This window comes from Salmo salar, chromosome ssa11 (genome assembly GCF_905237065.1).
Source record: "Salmo salar chromosome ssa11, Ssal_v3.1, whole genome shotgun sequence".
Taxonomy (NCBI): domain Eukaryota; kingdom Metazoa; phylum Chordata; class Actinopteri; order Salmoniformes; family Salmonidae; genus Salmo; species Salmo salar.
Genome location: NC_059452.1, coordinates 4,949,493 through 4,975,598, shown reverse-complemented (window position 1 = coordinate 4,975,598; position 26,106 = coordinate 4,949,493). Strand labels below are relative to the sequence as shown.

Genomic DNA, 26,106 nt, shown 5'->3' with positions numbered 1-26,106 from the left:
AAACCTTTCATGTCCTTTTTGTGAGTGTCAGAGGTAATTCCCTTTTATGTTACCATGGTAACAGCTTGAGTAAGCGTCCTTATCTTACACCCAGTTATCTGAATAGCAACCCCAGCTGAACTCTCAATATGAACTCTCATTTCATGTTGAAACTGAGCATGAGAAGAACTATGAGGCAGTCCACAGTGACCCTTCCAGCAAATTAGATGGCTAAAACATCCTTAAAAGCAAGCCAAAGCGGTTGACTGGAAACTCTGTGGTCCATCTCTTTGTTTCTGATCATGGAATTACAATACTGTAATTCAATTAAGGAGTGTTCCCTTAATGATTTATCAAGAATCAGTCTTCCCACAAATAAAATAATAACTAGGGTCATGTTCAACACAAACAAAAGGAAGCATTTTCGAACAGAAAACAACGTGAGCGCTTTTATTGGTAGGAATCTCTTATTGGTAGGAATCTCTTGATTCCTTAATGTGAATATATTTGAGGGTTCTGACAGTGTACCAGAGATAATACCATATTAAAGACACTATTCCTGGTCAACAGTGTGACCCTAATGCTTACTTGTTTTTGTTTTCGGGGGAGCAACCACATGGAAAATAAGTAACAGAGTTAGCCACTGATAATTTGGCAGATCATTTGTCATCCCCTTAATTGTAAAGGTTGGGGTAGGGTAATCTGATCCTAGATCATTAGTTACCTTCGACCACAGGACTCTCCAGTGAGGCTTATCACCCTCTCCAAACACACTGCACCATTAGCTCATGCAGAATCACTGTTTCCCTCACGCAATGTATCACACCAAAATCAGAGATTCCATAGAATTAGGGATTAGAATACTCAAATACTAGTAATTTAATAGGATCTTTATGGCAGGTTCATTAATTTATTGATTTATTTTCCCTGACCTCCATTTGCTGTTACCTTAGTGACTACTGTTTCTTCTGGGTTTCACCAAGTCCACAAAGCCCAGTGTTCTACCTGGGATTCAAGCTCCAAGTTCACAAAGTTCAGTGTTCTACCTGGGATTCAAGCTCCAAGTCCACAAAGCCCAGTGTTCTACCTGGGATTCAAGCTCTAAGTCCACAAAGATTAGTCTCAGACTACTCCAGTCCAGGTCACTTTGATTTGAGCATTGTGCTTTGAGTGGACAGCCTGAGGACACCATAGGCACATTTACTTCCTCATCAGTGACTCCATTTTGCATATTTTGTGACCCTCTCTTCAACATCTCCACTATGTTTGGATCAATTACTTGTTCATCTTCATACTATTTGACATATTTGGATAAACAGTAGACACCAATACCTCTCCTTCTTTCTCTCTCTCCATCTTTTTGTCAGATGTATTAGTTAATATTTGTTAGAAATGTTTTCTCCGTCATGCAACTTTATGTTATGATAAACTGTAATGTACAGGGATGTGGTGGAAGTTGGGGCGGGTGCTATTCCAGGTAAATATCCTCTGTCGGACAGGAGTAATCTACAAATTCCTTATAGTACAACTGGAACGCTTTCCTGTAGAAGAGACAAGAGGGGAGAACAGATCGGGGGTGGGGGTAGATAAAGGGGTGGGTGGGGGTAGATAAAAAAGGTTATTCAATCACTCAGTTCCTTACCTGACAGGTATGACAACTCTCTACAGAAACATACACTCAGGAGGTCAGTATATTAGGTACACCCATCCTGCACCAGGTCGGAGCCCCCTTTGCCTCTAGAACATGCCTTGTGGCATGAAAACGTTGCTCAATTGGTATCAAAAGACCTAACGTGTGCCACAAAAACATTTCACACACCATTACACCACCGCTACCAGCCTGTACCGTTGACACCAGGCAGGATGGGGCCATGAACCCATGCTACTTACGCCAAGTCCTGACACTGCCCACAGCATGATGCAACAGGAAGTGGGATTCATTGCACCAGGTGATGTTTTTCCACTCCTCAATTGTCCAGTGTTGGTGATCGCGTGCCCACTGGTGCCACTTCTTGTTTTTAGCTGATTGTGGTTGTCTGCTGCAATAGCCCATCCGTGACAAGGACTGACGATTTGTGTGTAACGAGATGCCGTTCTGAACACCACTGTTGTACTGTGCTGTTATTTGCCTTTGGCCCACATGTTAGCTTGCACGATTCTTGCCATTCTCCTTCGACCTCTCTCATCAACGAGGAGTTTTCGCCCACAGCACTGCCACTAACTGGATGTTTTTAGTTTGTGGCATCATTCTCGGTAAACTATGGACACTGTTGTGTGTGAAAAGCCCAGGAGGCCCGCTGTTTCTGAGATACCGGAACCGGCGCGCCTGACACCGACAATCATACTATGCTCAAGGTCGCTTAGGTCACTCGTTTTGCCCACTCTAACGTTCAATCGAACAGTAACTGAATGACTCAATGTTTGTCTGACTGCTTTATAGAGCAAGCCATGTGACTCACTGTCTAGGAGCGAACCATTTTCACGAACGGGGTGGTGTACCTAATAAACTGGCCTCTTAGTGTACTGGGTCAACTGCAACCAACAGGCAGAATTTAGCGCTGGATTTCTTAAAATGCTACTAACAGGAGATGACATGTTAAAACATTTGCTTGCAACCAAAAACCCACAAAAATTAACTAGCAGATCAGTTGATATCATGTTGTCACTGTTTCAAAAGAGTTAGATGCCAGACAGCTGCGTCTAGGTTCTCTACTCTTGGCCCAATGAAGTATTGGGAACATTGAAAATAGCAAGGCTGGTAATTAATAACACATATTTATTGTTAGAATATAGACCCAATGAATTTTAAGAAACTCGAGTACAGTAAACTCGAGCAGTGTATAGTTCAATACAGGAAAAAAGAGTATAGTTCATTACAGTAGAAAATAGTTCAGTACCTTATAGTTCAGTAGAGTAGAGTAGAGTATAGTTCAGTAAAGTAGAGTACAGTACTGTACTGAAGTGAACTATTCTCTACTGTACTGAACTCTACGTTCCTTTCCTGTACTGTACTGAACTATACTTTACTCGAGTTTACTGTACAGTAGAGTACGATAGTGTATAGTTCAGTACAGTAGAGTACAATGCAATATAGTTCAGTACAGTAGAGTTCAGTACAGTACAGTAGAGTATAGTTCACTTCAGTACCGTACTGTACTCTACTCTACCGAACTATACTCTACTGAACTATACTGCACTGAACTATTTTGTACTGTACTGCACTGAACTATACTCTAGAGAAAACAGTATGGTATAGTACAGTGGAGTACAGACTGTACTGAACTCCACTCTACTGTACTGAACTCTGCTCTACTTTTCTATACTGTACTGAACTATACTCTACTCAAGTTTATTGTACAGTAGAGTACAGTACAGTAATGTGCAAGACAGTACATTATAAATACCGATGTTTGGGCGACAGAATATAATTTGTAATTTGACACCTTGATTATACTATAATTAATACACATATAGATTATATTAACTCAATCATGATTGGCTTTATTAAGTTACTAATTTTAGATGTAGGCAGTTCAGGGATACTTTATTTTCTCCTTTCAATAACAAATGACTTTATTAATGGATAAAATACATTTGAAATGAAAAGTAAACCAACACAAGCTTTACATTAGTAAAATATGTAGGGTAAAGATATTAGGTTTAATTTATACCGATGACAATACCCACCAGAGGGCTAAATAGTCTTGAAAAATGTTGGAAGCAAACAGGACTTAAAGGTCAACTGCCCCTTAGAACCACACTTCTTTGGGTTTAAACGGCTTATGTGGCATAGATATGAGTTAGAAACATTAATTACAGTGTCAAAATTGACTACAAAGTGTAAATAGGATAATTTTGGTCATAAAGTCAGTCTCGTCCAAAACTGAGTTTTGTAAGTTAGTTTATTGCAACTTACTGGAGGGTTGGGTATGGATTACTTACATGCCCATTTTTGCCAATGATGGCCAATTGCCCAGAAACAAGGCGTTGTGGTCCGCACCCAGCTATCATGTGGACATTTGCTGTCAAGTCAAAGTGCAACGCACGCACATTTAGCTCGGCAAATAGGAGTTAAAATGGGCTTCCATAAAGTTGGTCCAAACTTCCAATGCATTTCAACAATATGATAGATTTGATCCGACACGGTCACTTCTGCTGTTAGCAAGCCAGGCCAGCTATGATACCACATATTAAAGGGGAATGATACTGTACCTAGCTAAATACAGTGCCTTAAGAAAGGATTCACACAACTGACATTTTCCATATAATGTTATTCTACTGCCTGATTTAAAAATTGATTAAATTGAGATTTTGGGTCACTGGCCTACACAAAATACCCCATAATGTCAAAATGGAAAATGTTGTACATTTTTTTACAAATTAATAAAACATTTAAAGCTGAAAGAAGTCAGTAAGTATTCAAACCCTTTGTAATGGCAAGCCTAAGTACAGGATAAAAAAATGTCCTTAACAAGTCACATAAGTTGCATGGACTTCTGTGCAATAATAGTGTTTAACATGATTTTTGAAGGAGTATCTCATCATTGTACCCCACACATAAAGTTATCTAAGGCCCCTTAGTCGAGCAATGAATTTAGAACACAGATTCAATCACAAAGTCCAGGGAGGTTTTCCAATGCCTCACAAAGAAGAGCACGTATTGGTAGATTAGTAAAAAAAAAGCTGACATTGAATATCCCTTTGAGCATGGTGAAGTTATTAATTACACTTTGGATTGTGTATTAATACACCGAGTCACTACAAAGATACAGGTGTCCTTCCTAACTCAGTTGCTGGAGAGGAAGGAAACTGCATATGGATTTCACTATGAGGCCAATGGTGACTTTAAAACAGTTACAGAGTTTAATGGCTGTGATAGAAAACTGAGGATGGATCGACAACATTGTAGTTACTCCACAATACTAGCCAATTGACAGAGGGAAAATAAATCTGTACATAATTAAAATATTCCAAAACATGCATCCTGTTTGCAAGAAGGCACTAAAGTAATACTGCAAGAATTGGGGCAAAGCAATTCACTTTTTGTCTTAAATACAAAGTGTTATGTTTGGCAACTCCAATACAACACATTACTGCGTACCACTCACCATATTTTCAAGCATAGTGGTGGCTGCATTATGTTATGGGTATGCTTGTAATCGTTAAGGAGTGGGGTGTTTTTTCATGATTAAAAATGAAACAGAATGGAGCTAAGCACAGGCAAAATCCTAGAGAAAAACCTGTTTCATACTGCTCTCCATCAGACACTTGGGGATGAATTCACCTTTCAGCAGTACAATAACCTAAAAAGGCAAGGCCAAATATACACTGGAGTTTCTTACAAAGAAGACAGTGAATGGTCCTGAGTAGCCGAGCTACAGTTTTGGCTGAAAAATGTCTTGAAAGTCAATGGCAAGACTTGAAAATGGTTGTCTAGCAATGATCAACAACCAAGTTGACAGAGCTTGAACAATTTTGAAAAGAATAATGGGCAAATATTGTACTATCTAGGTGTGCAATGCCCTTAGAGACTTACAGAGAAAGAATCACAGCTGTAATCGCTGCCCAAGGTGATTATAACATGTACTGACTCAGGGTGATATCTCTGTACTCCATTTTTAATACATTTGCAAAAATGTCAAAAAACATGTTTTAATTTTGTCATTCTAGGGTATTATGTGTGGATGGGTGAGAAAAATATCTATTTGTTCAAGGCATAACACAATACAATGTGGAGTAAGTCAAGGGGTATGAATACTTTCTGAAGGCACTGTACATCAAATGAATGTGTAATGTGTATGTAAGAGGAAGATATGCATAGCTCACGTTAGCAAGCTCTAACTGTAGCCCATTTGGAATTTAGGGTCTTGGATACTAGCACTTGGATACTAGCTTGCTTTTTAATCATAGGATGTAGCTAGCTAGCCAACTCATTTCAATCCGTAAAAATATATAACCAAAACCTGAATTTGCAAGTTAGGTAGCTGGCTAACATTTGGGGGCTTCGTCTGCTAACCCGAAACAACATGCCTGTTCTCCTAAAAGTTTATTGTGTATTTTCTAGGGCAAAAATAAATGAAGGATGGTACTTTTCTACTACAAATATAGCTATGGCTCCGGCAGCAAATAGCAGAAGTTATCAGCAAGCACTCGGGGCTCTTGAGTGGCGCAGCGGTCTAAGGCACTGCATCTCAGTGCTAGGGGCGTCACTACAGACACCCTGGTTTGATTCCAGGCTGTATCACAACCAGCCGTGATTGGGAGTCCCATAGGGCGGAGCACAATTGGCCCAGCATTGTCCGGGTTTGGCCGGTGTAGGCCGTCATTGTAAATAAGAATTTGTTCTTCACTGACTTGCCTAGTTAAATAAAGGTTAAATAAATAAATAAATACAATTATAAATTCAACAATGTACAAAGCTGGTTGCAGAGTATAGGTGTCACCGGCCTGAATCTATTCTGTAGTTACAGTCCCTCTATTAGCATATACATTTTATTTAATTCACAGTCTACGTGCAAAACCTGGTGGATTTGTTGTTCAGCAGCATCAAGGGAAGCCCCCTACTATATCAGGAGCTCTTACAAACGGCTTAGGCAGTGTCCAGACACCAGTCCAGCTTCAGATTAATGGAGGACACTTGAATTAGATTGGTCACATTTGATCTGGTCACTGGTCAAAATACTGTCCTGGAATTCACCTAACCACCATACGGAATCATGGCTCTCTCCGGATATATTGTCCCTGTTCATACAGCCAGCGAGGTTCTCAGTCCATCGAGCAGACAGGAAGAAAGAACTCTCTGGAAAAAGAAAGGTGGAGGGGTATGTCTTATGATTAACAACTCCTGATGTGATTGTGGTAAAGTACAGGAACTCAAGTCCTATTGTTCTCCCGATCTGGAATAACTCCATCAAATGCCAACTGCATTACCTTCCGAAATTATTTAATTTGATTATTGTCCTGAAAGGGTGTGTGCTCAGCAGCCTCCGTCCACATCGACGAGCCGCAGTGGAGAGGGTCAAAAGCTTCAAGTTCCTCAGCGTGCACGTCACTGAGGACCTGAAATGGTCCCCCCGCACCGACAGTGTATATAAGGTATTTCAGTTTTTTATTTTTAATACATTTGAAAAATATCTAAAATCCTCATTATGGAGTAATGTGTGTAGATGGTGGGGTAATGGGCGGAGGCCAGCTAGTGGTGACTATTTAACAGTCTGATGGCCTGTAGATAGAAGCTGCTTTTCAGTCTCTCGGTCCAAGGTTTGATGCACCTGTACTGTCTCCCCCTTTTAGGTGGTAGCGGGTTGAACAGGCCGTGGATCGGGTGGCTGAGGTCCTTGATGGTCTACCTGGCCTTTCTGTGACACTGGGTGCTGTAGATGTCATGGAGGCAGGCAGTGTGCCCCCGGTAATGCGTTGGGCTGACAGCACCACCCTTTGGAGAGTCCTGTGGCTGTGGATGGTGCAGTTGCCATACCAGGTGGCGATACAGCCAGACAGAATGCTCTCAATGGTGCATCTGTAGAGGTTTGTGAGGATCTTAGGGACCAGGCCAAATGTCTTCAGCCTCCTGTTGCTCCTTCTTCACTACATACAGTTGAAGTCGGAAGTTTACATACACCTTAGCCAAATACATGTAAACTCCGTTTTTCACAATTCAATCAGAGCAACAATTCCCTGTCTTAGATCAGTTAGGATCACCACTTTATTTTAAGAATGTGAAATGTCAGAATAATAGTAGGGAGAATGATATATTTCATATTTTATTTCTTTCATCACATTCCCAGTGGGTCAGAAATGTACATACGCTCAATTAATATTTGGTAGCATTGCCTATAAATTGTTTAAGTTGGGTGAATTTTGGCCCATTCCTCCTGACAGAGCTGATGTAAATGAGTCAGGTTTGTAGGCCTCCTTGCTCGCACATGCTTTTTCAGTTCTGCCACAAATGTTCTATAAGATTGAGGTCAGGTCTTTGTAATGGCCATTCCAATACCTTGACTTTATTGTCTTTAAGCCATTTTGCCACAACTTTGGAAGTTTGCTTGGGGTCATTGTCCATTTGGAAGACCCATTTGCGACCAAGCTTTAACTTCCTGACTGATTGATGTATTGAGATGTTGCTTCAATATATCCACATAATTTTCAATTCCTCATGATGCCATCTATTTTGTGAAGTGCACCAGTCCTTCTTGCAGCAAAGCACCCCCACAACATGATGCTGCCACCCCCGTGTTTCCCGGTTGGGATGGTATTCTTCGGCTTGCAATCCCCCAACTTTTTCCTCCAAACATAATGATGGTCATTATGGCCAAACAGTTCTATTTTTGTTTCATCAGACCAGAGTACATTTCTCCGAATAGTACAATCTTTGTCCCCATGTGCAATTGCAAACCATAGTCTGGCTTTTTGTATGGCGGTTTTGGAGCAGTGGCTTCTTCCTTGCTAAGCGGCCTTTCAGGTTATGTCGATATAGGACTCGTTTAACCATAGATATAGATATTTTTGTACCTGTTTCCTCCAGCATCTTCACAAGGTCCTTTGCTGTTGTTCTGGGATTGATTTGCACTTTTCGCACCAAAGTATGTTCATCTCTAGGAGACAGAACGCGTCTCCGTCTTGAGCAGTATGATGGCTGTGTGGTCGCATGGTGTTTATACTTGCGTACTATTGTTTGTACAGATGAACGTGGTACCTTCAGGCGTTTGGAAATTGCTCCCAAGGATGAACCAGACTTGTGGAGGTCTACAATTTTTTTCTGAGGTCTTGACTGATTTCTTTTGATTTTACCATGATGTCAAGCAAAGAGGCACTGAGTTTGAAGGTAGGCCTTGAAATACATCCACAGGTACACCTCCAATTGACTCAAGTGATGTCAATTAGCCTATCAGAAGCTTCTAAAGCCATGACATCATTTTTTGAAATATTCCAAGCTGTTTAAAGGCACAGTCAACTTAGTGTATGTAAACTTCTGACCCACTGGAATTGTGATACAGTGAATTATAAGTTAAATAATCTCTCTGTAAACAATTGTTGGAAAAATTACTTGTGTCATGCACAAAGTACATTTCCTAACTGACTTGCCAAAACTGTAAGTATTGCTATGAGACTTGTTTCTACACCTTGATTGGAGTCCAGCTGTGGTAAATTCAATTGATTGGACATGATTTGGAAAGGCACACAACTGTCTATATAAGATCCCACAGTTGACAGTACATGTCAGAGCAAAAACCAAGCCATGAGGTCAAAAGAATTGTCTGTAGAACTCTGAAACAGGATTGTGTCAAGGCACAGAAGGGTACCAGGTTTGAGGGATAGATGAATGGAGCAAAGTACAGGACCTCAGACTGGGGCGAAGGTTCACCTTCCAATAGCACAACGACCCTAAGTACACAGCCAAGACAATCCAGGAGTGGCTTCGGGACGTGTCTCTGAATGTCCTTGAGTGGCCCAGCCAGAGCCTGGACTTCAACCCGGTCGAACATCTCTGGATAAACCTGAAAATAGCTGTGCAGCGACACTCCCAATCCAACCTGACAGATCTTGAGAGGATCTGCAGAGAAAAATGGGAGAAACTTCCCAAATACAGGTGTGCCAAGCTTGTAGCTCCATACCCAAGAAGACTCAAGGCTGTAATCGTTGCCGAAAGTGCTTCAACAAAGTACTTACTTATGTAAATGTGATATTTCATTTTTTCATTAACATTATATATATATATCTTTTACCTATTTTTGCTTTGTCATTATAGAGTATTGTGTGGAGATGTACATTTTAGAATAAGGCTGTAACGTAACAAAATGTGTAAAGAATCAAGGGGTCTGAATACTTTCCGAACGGACTGTACATATATAATTATATTCTGGACTCTGACCTTGCTCGTTATAATATTTCTTAATTCCTTCCTTCTGCTATTTTGTTTTTGTTAGGTATTACTGCACTCTTGGAGCTACGAACATAAGCATTTCGCTACACCCGCGATAACATCTGCAAAATATGTGTATGCGACCAATACAATTTATTTTGAAGTCCACAACTTCAAAACATTGCTCTCTCCATAGCAAAGCTACCTTACTCGCTGTACTCATTACTGCACCCAAGAAACACCCACATCAAACCACACCCCCAAGATTACTCTTGTACGCCTTCCGCATTTCTTAATGGGCATTGATGAAAAACGAGGCCAAATCACAATGTGCAGTGGCCCTTTAAACACTGACATTAGCTTTAGGGAGCGATAGTATAATGGCCAATAGTAGTTGCAATTGAGATCAACTGTTCAGGTGAACTTAGCGCATATTGGGGGTTTAATGAGAGATCACCTCGTGTTGAGACATTGTTCAATGTTGGTTGTAATTGACCCACTATGGCTAAGAACCTCTTGAATCCTCTGACAATATAAAAGAGGGACAAAGAGCAAAAGAGTGACATGATATGTATATTTTTTAAGCCAGAAACAAACAAGTCCTCAAACCTCACCCAACAGACTCTGCCAGGGGTTTAGTAGAATCTGCAGACACAAACACATGACAGGCAAATCTCTGGTCAGCTGGGTGTTTTGTGATGAAGCCAAAGTACCTAAGGGGAAACCATACAAACCACACATTGGTAAAAAAAAAAAAAAAAAAATACAGGGGTCAGAGGAGCAAAACCCCAGAGGGAACCAGGTTCCGGGAGTAAAATCATTTTGACATGTAAAAATGCAGATTTTACAATGGAAGGTACCCAGAGTGATTATTTTTCTCAATTTCCTCCACTGCTTGCGCTATGACTCTCCCAAAAAGCAAATTTTTATTTGAATACAGTGAGCATGACTGAAAAAATTTAATCCAGGTCCAGGTACTTACTTGCTGTTCTTAGGGTGACAGCCACAGAAAGAAACATTCTTCAACTGGAAGAAGTGGCTGCACTGGTTACTCTGTGATGACAGACAGACAGACACACATACACACAGACACACATCTATATTATAAACTAGTGGTGGATTTGGACTGACTTTCTTCATTTTGGGCTCAAAATAAGCGCATCGTCTGGGACCATGGGGGAGGGGGGAGGGGGGGGGGTGTAACAATGGGAAACTGTGATGTCACAAGGCAATGCACACTACATATGAATGCAACATCATTCTTTGGTACAAACCTCATTGACAAAATTCTATTGCTCTGAAAAACAGGTGTTGGGGGTAAAAAGTATCCACCCTCCATGTCAACAACTGCATTTCTCATGGCATTTGCTATCTGCTTACACCACATCATCTGTAGCTGTAGCTAGTGAACCTTATGATTGGCAAATTAGATTAGATATTACAACAAATCATAGCCTTAATGTCAAAAAAAGAACCCACTGATGGTTACATAGCTTTACTTCAGTTTAGGTGGGCACCGCTGTTGCCAGATGAAATTCTCACTTGCTTCTATACAATACAACTGGATTAAGACGTGTGAACTGCAATACCCTGTAGTGCCCACACTGAGGCATTATCAACCTTCTTTACTGGGAATATTTCCCTCAGTGTGATCTTGCTGGTCAGAGGTTTGGATAAAACATATCTTTGTATCTAGTCTTGCAAGCCAGACGCAAAGTTTTGTAGTTGTACTTTGGTCCAAACTAAACTGCTGTCTTTCTAACATGCGCTGAAGGTGTGCCTTAAAAAGTGTGTGTGTGTGATGCAAATGCATGTGTTGCGTGTGTATGTGTGTGTGCATAAATCTGAGTCTGTCTGTGTACCTGTCCTGTGTGCGTGTGTGCGCGCACGTATGTGTGTATGTGTGTGGAAGTCTTACTCTGTCATAGGCATAGTAGTCATCCTGGACTAGGAGCTTCACTCCTTTCATGTTGATCTCAAGGATACAAGACGAAGGTGGGTTATACTGCACTGTCATCCTCCTATTGGTGGCAATCTGGTGACAATCAAAACAGCATCAGCATCCCTTGAAAAAAGCAGCAGCTGAAACGTCAGGCCCGGTTTAGATATTGAATATATATGTAAAAAAAAAAAGCAAGAAAAATCTTGTGCACCCTTATTCTATTAATTGGAATTTAGAACATGAACAGGGAAAGAGGTGGGTTATTGGTCTTAAAACTCTAGTGGCATCTCAGCTAGAAATGCACACTATATATACAAAAGTATGTGGACACCCCTTCAAATTAGTGGATTCAGCTATTTGAGCCACACCCGTTAGTGACCGTGTATAAAATCGAGTACACAAATAGTCAATCTCCATAGACAAACATTGGCAGTAGAATGGCCTTACTGAAGAGCTCAGTGACTAGAGCTGCCCCGGTCAACTGTAAGTGCTGTTATTGTGAAGTGGGAACATCTAGGAGCAACAGCGGCTCAGCAGCAAAGTGGTAGGCCACACAAGCTCACAGAACGGGACCGCCGAGTGCTGAAGTGTGTAGCGTGTAAAAATTGTCTGTCCTCTGGAAGCAACGCCAGAACAAGAACTGTTATTCTGGAGCTTCATGAAATGGGTTTCCATGGCCGAGCAGCCACATACAAGCCTAAGATCACCATGCACCAATGCCAAGCGTCAGCTGGAGTGGTGTGAAGCTCGTCGCCATTAGACTCTGGAGCAGTGGAAATGTGTTGTCTGGAGTGATGAATCACACTTCATCATCTGGCAGTCCGACAGATGAATCTAGGTTTGGCGGATGCCAGGAGAACGCTACCTGCCCCAATGCATAGTCCCAACTGTAAAGTTTTCTGGAGGAGGAATAATGATCTGGGGCTGTTTTCATGGTTCAGGCTAGGCCCCACAGTTCCAGTGAAGGGAAATCTTAACGCTACAGCATACAATGACCTTCTAGACAATTCTCTGCTTCCAACTTTGTGGCAAAAGTTTGGAAAAGGCACTTTCCTGTTTCAGCATGACAATGCCCCTGTGCCCAAAGCAAGGTCCATACAGAAATGGTTTGTCGAGATCGGTGTGGAAGAACTTGACTGGCCTTCACAGAGACCTGACTTCAACCCCATCGAACACAATTGGGAAGAATTGGAACGCCGACTGCAAGCCAGGCCTTATCGCCCAACATCACTGCCTGACGTCACTAATGCCTAGTTAAATAAAGGTAAAATAAATAAAAACGAATAATGCTCGTGGCTGAATGGAAGAAAGTCCCCACAGCAATGTTCCAGCATCTAGTGGAAAGCCTTCCCAGAAGAGTGGAGGCTGTTACAGCAGCCAATGAGGGACCAACTCCATATTAATGAGATGAATGAGATGTTCGATGTACAGGTGTACACATACTTTTGGTCCTATAGTGTAGCTATGAGCAATGGCTAATACCTCTTTTCAACCTGCCTCTGCCTATGTCCTCTTTTCTTTTCTATTATGTTTTAATGATTTCCTGTCCTATAAGAAGTTAACCTTTTTAATTTGTGATCTCAGATTATTTTGCAGTCAATGCTTATTTGTGTGATATAGGGTTGGGGTCAATTCTGCAATGAGTTGCGAATTCTATTCTTAAATTTGAATTGAATTTGAATTGCCCACACCCCACAGGAAAGACTTTGAATTGAATTCAAATGGCTTATTTATTCTACACATTACTACACAAATATATACAAAATTGTAACCAATACTATGTATAAGAATCAAACTGTGTGGTTGAATCAAAGGAATGACACTCATGTCTTATTTGAATTGTTTTGAATTGGTTTACTTCCTTTAATTAAAATGAAATTACAATGTGTCCAATTCAAATTAGAATATTAACTTTTTAGTGACAGGGGGCAGTATTCGGAAATTCAGATGAATGACGTGCCCAAATTAAACTGCCTGCTACTCGGGCACAGAAGGCAGGATATGCATATTATTAGTATAGAAAACACTCTGAAGTTTCTAAAACTGTTTGAATGATGTCTGTGAGTATAACAGAACTCATATGGCAGGCAGAAACCTGAGAAAAAATCCAACCAGGAAGTGGTTTGTAGATTTTCAAGTGATTGCCTATCCAAACTACAGTGTCCGTGGGGTCATTTTGCACTTCCTAAGGCTTCAACTAGATGTCAACAGTCTTTAGAACCTTGTTTCATGCTTCTACTGTTACTGGGGAGAGAATAAGAGCTGACTCAAGCCTGAGACCTATGAGTTGTTTACTGCGCTGGCACACAGGCGCACCATTCCTTCTTTTTCCTCTGTAATGAATACACTATTGTCCGGTTGGAATATTATCGAAGATTTATGTTAAAAAGACCCTAAGGATTGATTGTACACATTGTTTGACATGTTTCTACAAACGGTAATGGAACTTTTTGACTTTTCGTCTCGGGTTTTGCGCCCGCGCATTATGCCTTTGGAATAGTGATCTGAACGCGTGAACAAAACAGAGGTATTTGGACATAAATATGGAGTTTATCGAACAAAACTAACATTTCTTGTGGCAGTGGGAGTCCTGGGAGTGCATTCCGACAAAGATCAGCAAAGGTAAGTGAAGATTTATAATACTATTTCTGAGTTTTGTTGACTCCAGAACTTGGCGGGTAACTGTATAGCTTGCTTTGATGGCTGAGCTCTGTACTCAGAATATTGAACAATGTGCTTTCGCCGTAAAGCTATTTTGAAATCTGACACAGCGGTTGCATTAACCTCTCTAGGGTATGTGGGACGAAATCGTCCCACCTACTCAACAGCCAGTGGAATCCTGTGGCGCGATATTCAAATACCTTAGAAATGCTATTACTTCAATTTCTCAAACATGTGACTATTTTACACCATTTTAAAGACAAGACTCTCGTTAATCTAACCACACTGTCCGATTTCAAAAAGGATTTACAACGAAAGCAAAACATTAGATTATGTCAGCAGAGTACCCAGCCAGAAATAATCAGACACCCATTTTTCAAGCTAGCATATAATGTCACATAAACCCAAACCACAGCTAAATGCAGCACTAACCTTTGATGATCTTCATCAGATGACACTCCTAGGACATTATGTTATACAATACATGCATGTTTTGTTCAATCAAGTTCATATTTATATGAAAAAAACAGTTTTTTACATTAGCATGTGACGTTCAGAACTAGCATACCCACCGCAAACTTCCGGTGAATTTACTAAATTACTCACGATAAACGTTCACAAAAAACATAACAATTATTTTAAGAATTATAGATACAGAACTCCTTTATGCAATCGCTATGTCCGATTTTAAAATAGCTTTTCGGCAAAAGCACATTTTGCAATATTCTGAGTAGACAGCTCGCCATCACGGGCTAGCTATTTTGACACCCACCAAGTTTGGCACTCACCAAAGTCAGATTTACTATAAGAAAATGTGGATTACCTTTGCTGTTCTTCATCAGAATGCACTCCCAGGACTTCTACTTCAATAACAAATGTTGGTTTGGTTCAAAATAATCCATAGTTATATCCAAATAGCGGCGTTTTGTTCGTGCGTTCAAGACACTATCCGAAGTGTAAATAAGGGTCACGAGCATGGCGCAATTCGTGACAAAAAATTTCTAAATATTCCATTACCGTACTTCGAAGCATGTCAACCGCTGTTTAAAATCAATTTTTATGCAATTTTTCTCATAAAAAAGCGATAATATTCAGACCGGGAATCTGCGTTTAGGTAAACAGACAAAAGAAAACAAAGCATTCTGTCGACGCGGGCACGAGCCTGAGTCTCACAGTACTGTAACCAGCCACTACCCAAAAGCGCTACTTTTTGTCAACCAGAGCCTGCAAATCCACGATTCAGCTTTTTGCCGCCTTCTGAGAGCCCATAGGAGCCGTAGGAAGTGTCACGTAACAGCAGAGATCCTCTGTAATGGATAGAGATAATCAAGAAGGGCAAGAAATTGTCAGACAGGCCACTTCCTGCATGGAATCTTCTCAGGTTTTGGCCTGCCAAATGAGTTATGTTATACTCACAGACACCATTCAAACAGTTTTAGAAAATTTAGGGTGTTTTCTATCCAAAGCCAATAATTATATGCATATTCTAGTTACTGGGCAGAAGTAGTAACCAGATTAAATCGGGTACGTTTTTTATCCAGCCGTGTCAATACTGCCCCCTAGCCTTAACAGGATAACATAATGTCCTAGGGTTGTCATCTGATGAAGATCATCAAAGGTTAGTGCTGCATTTAGCTGTAGTTTGGGTTTATGTGACATTATATGCTAGCTTGAAAAATGGGTGTCTGATTATTTCTGGCTGGCTACTCTGCTGACATAATCTAATGTTTTGCTTTCGTTGTAAAGCCTTTTTGAAATCGGACAGTGTGGTTAGATTAACGAGAGTCTTGTCTTTAAAATGGTGTAAAATAGTCATATGTTTGAAAAATTGAAGTAATAGCATTTCTAAGGTATTTGAATATCACGCCACGGGATTCCACTGGCTGTTGACTAGGGTGGGACGCAAACATCCCACCTAGCCCAGAGAGGTTAAAATAGCTTTATGGAGAAAGCACATTTTTCAATATTCTGAGTCCATAGCTCAGCCATCACGGTGAGCTATACAGACACCCGCCAAGTTCGGGGCAACCTAAACTCAGAATTAGTATTATAAATATTCCCTTATCTTTGCTGATCTTCATCAGAATGCACTCCCAGGACTGCTACTTCCACAAGAAATGTTGTTTTTGTTTCAAATAATCCGTATTTATGTCCAAATACCTCCGTTTTGTTCGTGCGTACAGATCACTCATCCAAAGGCATAACGCGCGAGCAGAACCAGAGCGCGGAACCAGAGATGAAAAGTCAAAATGTTCCATTACCGTACTTAGAAGCATGTCAAACGCTGTTTAAAATCAATCTTTATGGTATTTTTAACGTAACATTGCGATAATATTCCAACCGGACAATAGCGTATTCATTCAAGGAGAAAAAGAAGGAACAGCGACTCGCGTCACCGCGCATATCCAATCCCTTTGTTGCCAGGCAGACCACTCAGTAACTGAGCTCCTATACTCTGCCCAGTGACAGGAGAAGGCTCAAACCACTTTCTGAAGGCTTTAGACAGCCAATGGAAGCCTTAGGAAGTGCAACCTACCCCAAGGATACTGTAGTTTCGAAAGGGACTAGAAAGAAGAACTACAATTCTCAGATCCTCCACTTCCTGGTTGACTTTTTCTCAGGTTTTTGCCTGCCATATGAGTTCTGTTATACTCACTGACACCATTCAAACAGTTTTAGAAACTTCAGAGTGTTTTCTATCCAAATCTATGCATATTCTCGTTTCTGGGCCAGAGTAGTAACCTGTTTAAATTGGGTACGTTTTTCATCCGGCCGTGAAAATACTGCCCCCTAGCCCAGACAGGTTAAGGAGAAGTGTATCTATAATTATTTCAATAACTGTTGTAAATGTTATCAACGTTTATGATGAGAATTTTTGTAAATTGATGTGCTCATTCAGCGGAAGTTTTGGGAGGTAAAACATTTCTGAACATCACGCGCCAATGTAAAATGGGGTTTTTGGATATAAATATGAACTTTATCGAACACAACATACATGTATTGTGTAACATTGAGTCCTGGGAGTGTCATCTGATGAAGATCATCAAAGGTTAGTGATTAATTTTAGCTGTATTTCTGGTTTTTGTGACGCCTCTCCTTGCTTGGAAAATGGCTGTGTGGTTTTTCTTGTTTAGGCGCTGTCCTAACATAATCTAATGTTATGCTTTCGCCGTAAAGCCTTTTTGAAATCGGACAATGTGGTTGGATTAACGAGAAGTGTATATTTAAAATGGGATATAATAGTTGTATGTTTGAGAAATTTGAATTATGAGATTTTTGTTGTTTTGAATTTGCCGCCCTGCTATTTCACTGGCTGTTGGCAGTGTGTCCCGTGGGTGGGACGCTAGCGTCCCACATGTCCCAGAGAGGTTATTAAATGAATATGTTGAATTAAATTCTGAATTCCGACCGCAACCATGATGTAATACCATACTATTTTCATAGAGAATATACTATACTGTTTCCCTCTCACACTTTCTCCCCCATTATTTCCCATCTTCCTACTCAATCCATCTGTCTCTTCATCCATATCTGTCTCTTCCTCCTCCTCTCTCTCAGTTAAAGATTATGGTTTTCATTGGTAATGTGCCAATTGACATCTCTCTCACACTCTTTCTATCTTTTCACTCTTTCTATCCTCTCACTCTCTCTTTCACAAGCACACACACAGCACCTCCCATACCTTCTGCATAGCTGCACACAGAACATCGTTGCCTTTGTGGTAGGGCACTTGGACCGAGCCCAGGAATTTCATGTGGTATCTGTCTACCCATTCACTGCTCTTCACTGTGGGAGAGAGAGATAGAGAAAGATAAAACATTTAAAATACAGTACATTTAAAGGCGCAATATGTAGAAATATCTCTGCCATTTCCTGGTTTCTAATGACAAAAGCAAAATATAACATAGAGAATAATTGTACCATCAGTAACTGTCATGGACCGCATAAAGATTTACCCTCACCTGTTTTCGTATATTGCAGCATAGTAACTAGTAACCACTTATCTATCCTTGAGGTAAGCAACAATCCATCCTTCACAATCCTGTAACTAATAATTCGACATCTGTAAGTATTCATATTCAAATCAAATAAAACTTCATTTGTCACATGCGCCGAATACAACAAGTGTAGACTTTATTGTGAAATGCTTACTAACAATCCCTTAACCAACAGTGCAGTTCAAAAATAGTTAAGAAAATATTTACCAAGTAGACTAAAATAAAAGTAATAATAAAAAGTAACACAATAAGAATAATAATAAGAGGCTATATACAGGGGGCACCGGTACCGAGTCAGTGTGTGCGGGTACAGGTTATTTGAGGTAATTTGTACATGTAGGTGGGGGTGAAGTGACTATGCATAGATAATACACAGCGAGTAGCAGCAGTGTACAACAAAAGGGAGGGGGGGGTCAATGTAAATTGTCTGGTGGCGATTTTATTGACTGTTCAGCAGTCTTATGGCTTAGGGGTAGAAGCTGTTGAGGAGCCTTTTGGTCTTAGACTTGGCGCTCCGGTACCGCTTGCTGTGCTGTAGCAGAGAAAACAGTCTATAACTTGGGTGTCTGGAGTTTCTGACAATTTTATGGGCTTTCCTCTGACACTGCCTATTATATAGGTCCTGGATGGCAGGAAGCTTGGCCCTAATGATGTACTGGGCCGTTCGCACTACCCTCTGTAGCGCCTTACGGTCAGATGCTGAGCAGTTGCCATAGCAGGCAGTGATGCAACTAGTCAGGATGCTCTCGATGGTGCAGCTGTAGAACCTTTTGATGATCTGGGGACCCATGCCAAATCTTTTCAGTCTCCTGAGGGGGAAAAGGTTTTGTCGTGCCCTCGTCACGACTGTCTTGGTATGTTTGGACCACGATAGTTCGTTGGTGATGTGGACACCAAGGAACTTGAAACACTCGACTCGCTCCACTACAGCCCCGTTGATGTTAATGGGGGCCTGTTCGGCCTGCCTTTTCCTGTAGTCCACGATCATCTCCTTTGTCTTGCTCACATTGAGGGAGAGGTTGTTGTCCTGGCACCACACTGCCAGTTCTCTGACCTCCTCCCTATAGGCCGTCTCATCGTTGTCAGTGATCAGGCTGTTGTGTTGTCAGCAAACTTAATGATGGTGTTGGAGTTGTGATTGGCCACGCAGTCGTGGGTGAACCGGGAATACAGGAGGGGACTAAGTACACACCCCTGAGGGGCCCCAGTGTTAAAGATGAACATGGCAGACGTGTTGTTGCCTACTCTTACCACCTGGGGGCAGCCTGTCAGGAAGTCCAGGATCCAGTTGCAGAAGGGGTGTTTAGTCCCAGAGTCCTTAGCTTAGTGATGAGCATTCATGGGCACTATGGTGTTGAACGCTGAGCTGTAGTCAATGAACAGCATTCTCACATAAGTGTTCCTTTTGTCCAGGTGAGAAAGGGCAGTGTGGAGTGCGATTGAGATTGCCTCATCTGTGGATCTGTTGGGGCGGTTTGCGAATTGGAGTGGGTCTAGGGTGTCCGGGAGGATGCTGTTGATGTGAGCCATAACCAGCATTTGAATGCACTTCATTGCTACCGACGTGAGTGCAACGGGGCGGTAATAATTTAGGCAGGTTACCTTTGCTGCCTTGGACACAGGTAGGTATTACAGACTCGGTAAGGGAGAGGTTGAAAATGTCAGTGAAGACAGTTGACGGTTGGTCCGCACATGCTTTGAGTACACGTCCTGATAATCTGTCTGGCCCAGCGGCTTTGTGAATGTTGACCTGTTTAAAGGTTATGTTATTCCTTGCTAATGTGTGTTCATGTACTTATCATTATTTCACCATTTATTACTTTGATGATGTTAAAAAGATCGCTAGATAAAATGGGATTAGCCGACCCCATTGAAATGTATGGTGTTTAGCTTGGCAGTTAGCTTGCCCCATTGCTGTTAATGTTTCTCTCTTTAATCGTCATGCTAACTAATCAGCATGGATGTGTGTGTATGCAAATGTGTATTTGTGTTAGTATACTCACCTGTGTCCTACCTGTTTAGTCTATTTTGGTTCATCCTGGATGTTCACCTCCATGTAAAATGCCCTATCTACAAAGGACTGTTGTAGCCTATATCTACCTTGTGAGACCTGTAAATCATTATTCTCTCCAAACATGTTATGTTTAACTGTTTAGCTTTGATACATCCAATTCTACATGTATCTATATATACACTACCAGTACACCTACTCATTCAAGGGTTTTTCTTTATTTGTACTATTTTCTACATTGTAGAAAAATAGTGAAGACATCAGAACTATGAAATAACACATATGGAATCATGTAGTAAAGGAATCATGTAGTAAAAAATCTTATAATAAAGCATTGTTTGAAAGAATCTGCAGTCTCCCTTCCCTTTGATTATATATTCCACGACAACACCTTCTCATTCAAGGGTTTTTATTTATTTTTACAATTTTCTGTAGAATAATAGTGAAAACATCAAAACTATGAAATAAGACATGGAATCATGTAGTAACCAAAAAGTGTTAAACAAATCAAAATATATTTTATATTCGAGATTCTTCAAATAGACACCCTTTGCCTTTGATAGCTTTGCACACTCTTGACATTCTCTCAACCAGCTTCATGATGTAGTCACTTGGAATGCATTTCAATTAACAGGTGTGCCTTCTTAAAAGTTAATTTGTTGCATTTCTTTCCTTCTTAATGCATTTCAGCCAATCAGCCAATCACTTGTGTTGTGACAAGGTAGGGATGGTATACAGAAGATAGCCCTATTTCAGTCACTTGGAGTCCATGTTATGGCAAGAACAGCTCAAATAAGCAAAGAAAAATGACAGTCCATCATTACTTTAAGACATGAAGGTCAGTCAATACAGAAAATTTCAATAACTTTGAAAGTGCAATCGCAAAAACCATCAAGCGCTATGATGAAACTGGCTCTCATGAGGACCGCCACAGGAATGGAAGACCCAGAGTTACCAGGATAAGTTCATTAGAGTTACCAGCCTCAGAAATTGCAGCCCAAATAAATGCTTCACAGAGTTCAAGTAACAGACACATCTCAACATCAACTGTTCAGAGGAGACTGTGAATCAGGCCTTCGTGTTCGAATTGCTGCAAAGAAACCACTACTAAAGGACACCAATATGAAGAAGGGACTTGCTTGGGCCAAGAAACGCAAGCAATGGAGATTAGACCAGTGGAAATTTGTCCTTTGGTCTGGAGTCCAAATTGGAGAATTTTGGTTCCAACTGCCATGTCTTTGTGAGACGCGATGTGGGTGAACGGATGATATCCGCATGTGTATTTCCCACCGTAAAGCATGGAGGAGGAGGTGTTATGGTGTGGGGGTGCTTTGCTGGTGACACTGTCTGTGATTTACTTATAATTCAAGGCACACTTAACCAGCATGGCTACCACAGCATTCTGCAGTGATACGCCATCCGATCTGCTTTGGGCTTAGTGGGACTATTATTTGTTTTTCAAAAGGACAATGGCCCAACAACCTCCAGGCTGTGTAAGGGCTATTTTACCAAGAAGGAGAGTGATGGAGTGCTGCATCAGATGACCTGGCCTCCACAATCACCCGACCTCAACCTGATTGAGATGGTTTGGGATGAGTTGGACCGCAGAGTGAAGGAAAAGCAGAATATGTGGGAACTCCTTCAATACTGTTGGAAAAGCATTCCAGGTGAAGCTGGTTGAGAGAATGCCAAGAGTGTGCAAAGCTGTCATCAAGGCAAAGGGTGGCTATTTGAAGAATCTCAAATATAAAATATATTTAGATTTGTTTAACACTTTTTTGTTTACTAAATGATTCCATATGTGTTATGTCATAGTTTTGATGTTTTCACTATTATTCTACAATTTAGAAAATAGAACTCTAAAACTTTTTTTCGGTAGTGTATGTGAGAATATCATACTTACCTTTTGTCATGCTGTGCTAATAACTTTTGTGCGTACAGTTTTAGACTTCTGAAATTCAATCTTCAAATTATATCTCCAGCCTGGTTCTTGGAGGATTAGTGTTAAGAAAAGTTTAGCTGGCTATCTAGCTAAAGAAGCGCTCATTGGAGCATGCCTTTAGTGAGAACTGCAAACATAATGTATTATCAGCTGTTTGAAGCTGGTGTGCAGAACTGAATGTAAAAAGACACAAAAATGTTACTTATGGAGGGGGAGCATAGAAATAGTGTACATAGAACAGATCTACTGCTTATCAGACTTGCTTTCAATGAGAATGACATGTCAACTCCCATTTCTATGTGATCACGTATATATCTACTTTATGTAATCACCATGGTTGCACCATTTCTGTGCAGTAAGCAGTTTGTTTCGATATATATATGTATATAGACCAAGTTCGAGGTCAAATTGCGGATAAAATCTACTCAGAACATCATGTCACTTTTCCGGTACCGGGTTAAATTTTTATTTAATTTGTTTCATTACGTGTTTTGCAAGTTTGAGACCCATACTTATGAAAGCAGATGAAGGGTCAAGGTTGAAAAAATACGTAAAATAGTCATTTGACCCGGAACAGAAGGGAGGGTTAAAGTGCTCTACACAAGGTTAGTTCAATGCCATTAGTACTGTAATGTGCATCAATATCTTCACCTATAGAGCTGTCAACACAATAGTGTTCTTTAAAGGGGCAATCTGTGATTGCTTACACACCATGGCAAAGAAATATGACTTTACTTACAATGTCATGTGCTTGAATCATTTGGTTATGAGGATCAAACTATTTAATATTTGCGCTCCTTAAAGAGGCAATCTGCAGTTGTTACGTCCATGTTTAGACTTTTAAATTTATTATATACTGTAGACACATTGATTCTTGAAGAATATTACTTCTACATTCTCATGAGTTTAGTTAAAAACTATCAGCTTGTTTTACTCCACTGTGTGTAAACAATTTAATTGTAAATAGTTACATGGCCTATTACATAGTTTTTACCATGTTTTGAGGCTATCATTTTGATATCATGAATGGTCAGTCCTTGCATCCATAGCTCTGATGAGTGGTTACATTTCTTCAGTCCCATCCCTCAGCTGTTTACCAAATCAATGGCGGGGTGTTGGCTTTGTTATTGTTTGAACTACAGATTGCCCCTTTAATGTGCTGCAAATACTCATTTAGCATTTTAGCACTGTCTAAATAAGCAGGGATCAAAGCACTGCACCTTTGAAGCTCTCTGGCTCCTTGAAGACCTCTATGGCGTAGTAAGCAGGGAAGATGCCGCGGGTGCCTGTACGCATGTTGTAGCCTTCGTACCAGTAATCCTCTGCTTGTACCTCCACCAATAGAGGGTCATCAACCTCCAACTCCAGCTCGTCATTATGGCGAGGGACAAACCTGTAGTTGTCACAGAAACAGGGACAAACAGCCAGACAGAACAACATGTCAGATTTTAGAACCTGTTCATGCTTAGAGAGACACTTTTTTAATTGTGTAACGTTCAAGTCCACACCTGTATACTTTGGCTGGTAATAGATACAGTGCACTCAGTTTATAAGATTCACAGATATACAACTGAACTGCTTATAGTGGTCAAACACCATAGCTAAGAAATACTCCTGCTGTGTCATGTGTCATTTGGTGCCATGTGTCATGATTCATTTGGTTCAATCATCATGATCAAACTGTTTAATATTTGTATTCCTTAAAGGGGTAATCTGTAGTTGCTACATACATTTTTTTACTTTTGAATTAATTATACAGGGGTATACCCATTGATTCTTGAAGAATATAACTTGCCTCATAAGCTTAGTACAACTGTCATACCCCATCAGAACCCAAAATATAAGCGTGTTTTAATCTCTTGTTTTGTAAACAGAGGGTGCATGACAGTACATGAAGGATTACTTGTCTTATACTGTTCAAATGTATGATGAAGTTACGAGTAATGGTAAAAGGATCACCAAATTGAAACATTTCTGTGGTAGTACTTCCATGAATTTCACTGTAGTGTTGGCCCTTTCTGTTGAACACAGACCAACAATACACCAAACGACGCGCATTGAGCCCGTTGGTTTGGCAAAATCTGTGTCCAAATCAGTCAAACACTCAATATTTATTGAAAATGTTATTGTATTTTTTGCTTTCAAGAGGTCTGGGGGGGTTGAATTTTTCTGAGAGCCGATCTGTGACCTGCCAAATAACACACTTATTTAATTGATTTTATGACTCCAGATTTTTCCACCTTGCTGGCTTGGGGATTCAAACTAGCAAACTTTTGGATACTGGCCCAATGCTTAGTTTAAAGATAATTGACATTAGATCATAGTTAGCTTAGCACAATTGCTGGAAGCCTCAAAGTAGCCAGCTCATCTCAAAAGCATGGAAAAAATATCTTCTAGCTACTCCAAAGCTGGGTGGTTAGCACTTTCTATGTATTTTTACAAGTATATATAAAACTATACAATTTCAATTCTAGTTGTTTTAAATGCAGTTATTTTTCAAACTATTTGATGAAAAATATGCATTTTTTTATCTGCCGTAGGCGCAAGAAAAGGCTATGTGCAACCTATCAAGTCAACAGACAATGCTTCAGTTCTGAGCTAGATAGCTGGTAGTTCCATCACATGTCCAATATAATTTGTGAGTGTGCTGTGAGAATTTATAAAATAAAAATTTGTATGTATGACTATAAATGACCAACCAACCAGCTTTGGAATAGTTAGAAAGTATATTTCCCTGCTTTTGAGAGGAGCTAGCTACTGTTTATTTATTTTTTATTTAACCTTTATTTAACTAGGCAAGTCAGTTAAGAACAAATTATTATTCCCAATGACTGTACCTGGAGAATACCAGCAAATCTTGCGATGCTAACGATAAGCTAATGTCAATTACCTCCAAACTGCATGCCGAGACATAACAATGGTATTGATGAGTTCATCTGACTAGGTAAGTAGAATAAAGAGCTAAATCCCCAAATCTCGCAGTATCCCTTTAAAAAGGAATAGTTTCACCATATTAAAATGAGAGTTTAGTTCACGTAACAGGGGTTGACCTTAATATGAGAAACAGACATAAATTATATCACTAATCGCATGAAATCAATAATCTTCGGAAATTACTTTAACTATGACTTTACAATGATGGTGAAAACGTGGAGAAATGTTGAGGTTAAGTGGGTTAAAATGTTCCCAGAAGTCACATGGCAAGTGACATTACAAAATGCAGATTTTTGGCACTTCATAAAAAATGTATTTATTGGCTTGTCCATGTGGTCAACATTAAATGAAACTTAATTTAATATACTGTAACAGTCTTTTAAAATGCACTATTTGTGCACAATTTCTACTGAAAATATCAAAGGGACGAAAATGTACCCTATTTGTGGAATGACGTAAATTACGTTTACATGTGTAAATATTTGTATGAACATAACAAGTTTCAACAACTGACACATAAACTGAACAAGTTCCACAGACATGTGACTAACAGAAATGGTTGTGTCCCTGAACAAAGGGGGGGTCAAAATCAAAAGTAACAATCAGTATCAGGTATCTGGCCCTAGACCTCACCCTCCGATCCCAGACGTGCTCAATGGGATTGAGATCCGGGCTCTTCGCTGGCCATGGCAGAACACTGACATTCATGTCTTGCAGGAAATCTTGCACAGAAGGAGCAGTATGGCTGGTGGCATTGTCATGCTGGAGGGTCATGTC

General features: G+C 40.3%; 1 protein-coding gene across 1 annotated transcript in view; it reads right to left on the bottom strand.

The window, feature by feature from the left end:
• Positions 1-415: 415 nt before the first annotated feature.
• Positions 416-26,106, bottom strand: part of LOC106561900 (C-Jun-amino-terminal kinase-interacting protein 1) — a 117,923-nt gene continuing 92,232 nt past the window's right edge. Inside the window, exons 7-12 of the mRNA XM_014126231.2 lie at positions 23,616-23,788; positions 18,127-18,230; positions 11,760-11,876; positions 10,824-10,894; positions 10,456-10,554; positions 416-1,520 (exon numbers count right to left, since the gene is read on the bottom strand). Coding sequence (XP_013981706.2) covers positions 1,448-1,520; positions 10,456-10,554; positions 10,824-10,894; positions 11,760-11,876; positions 18,127-18,230; positions 23,616-23,788 — 637 coding nt within the window. The 3' untranslated portion in view covers positions 416-1,447. The remainder of the gene's footprint in view (positions 1,521-10,455; positions 10,555-10,823; positions 10,895-11,759; positions 11,877-18,126; positions 18,231-23,615; positions 23,789-26,106) is intronic.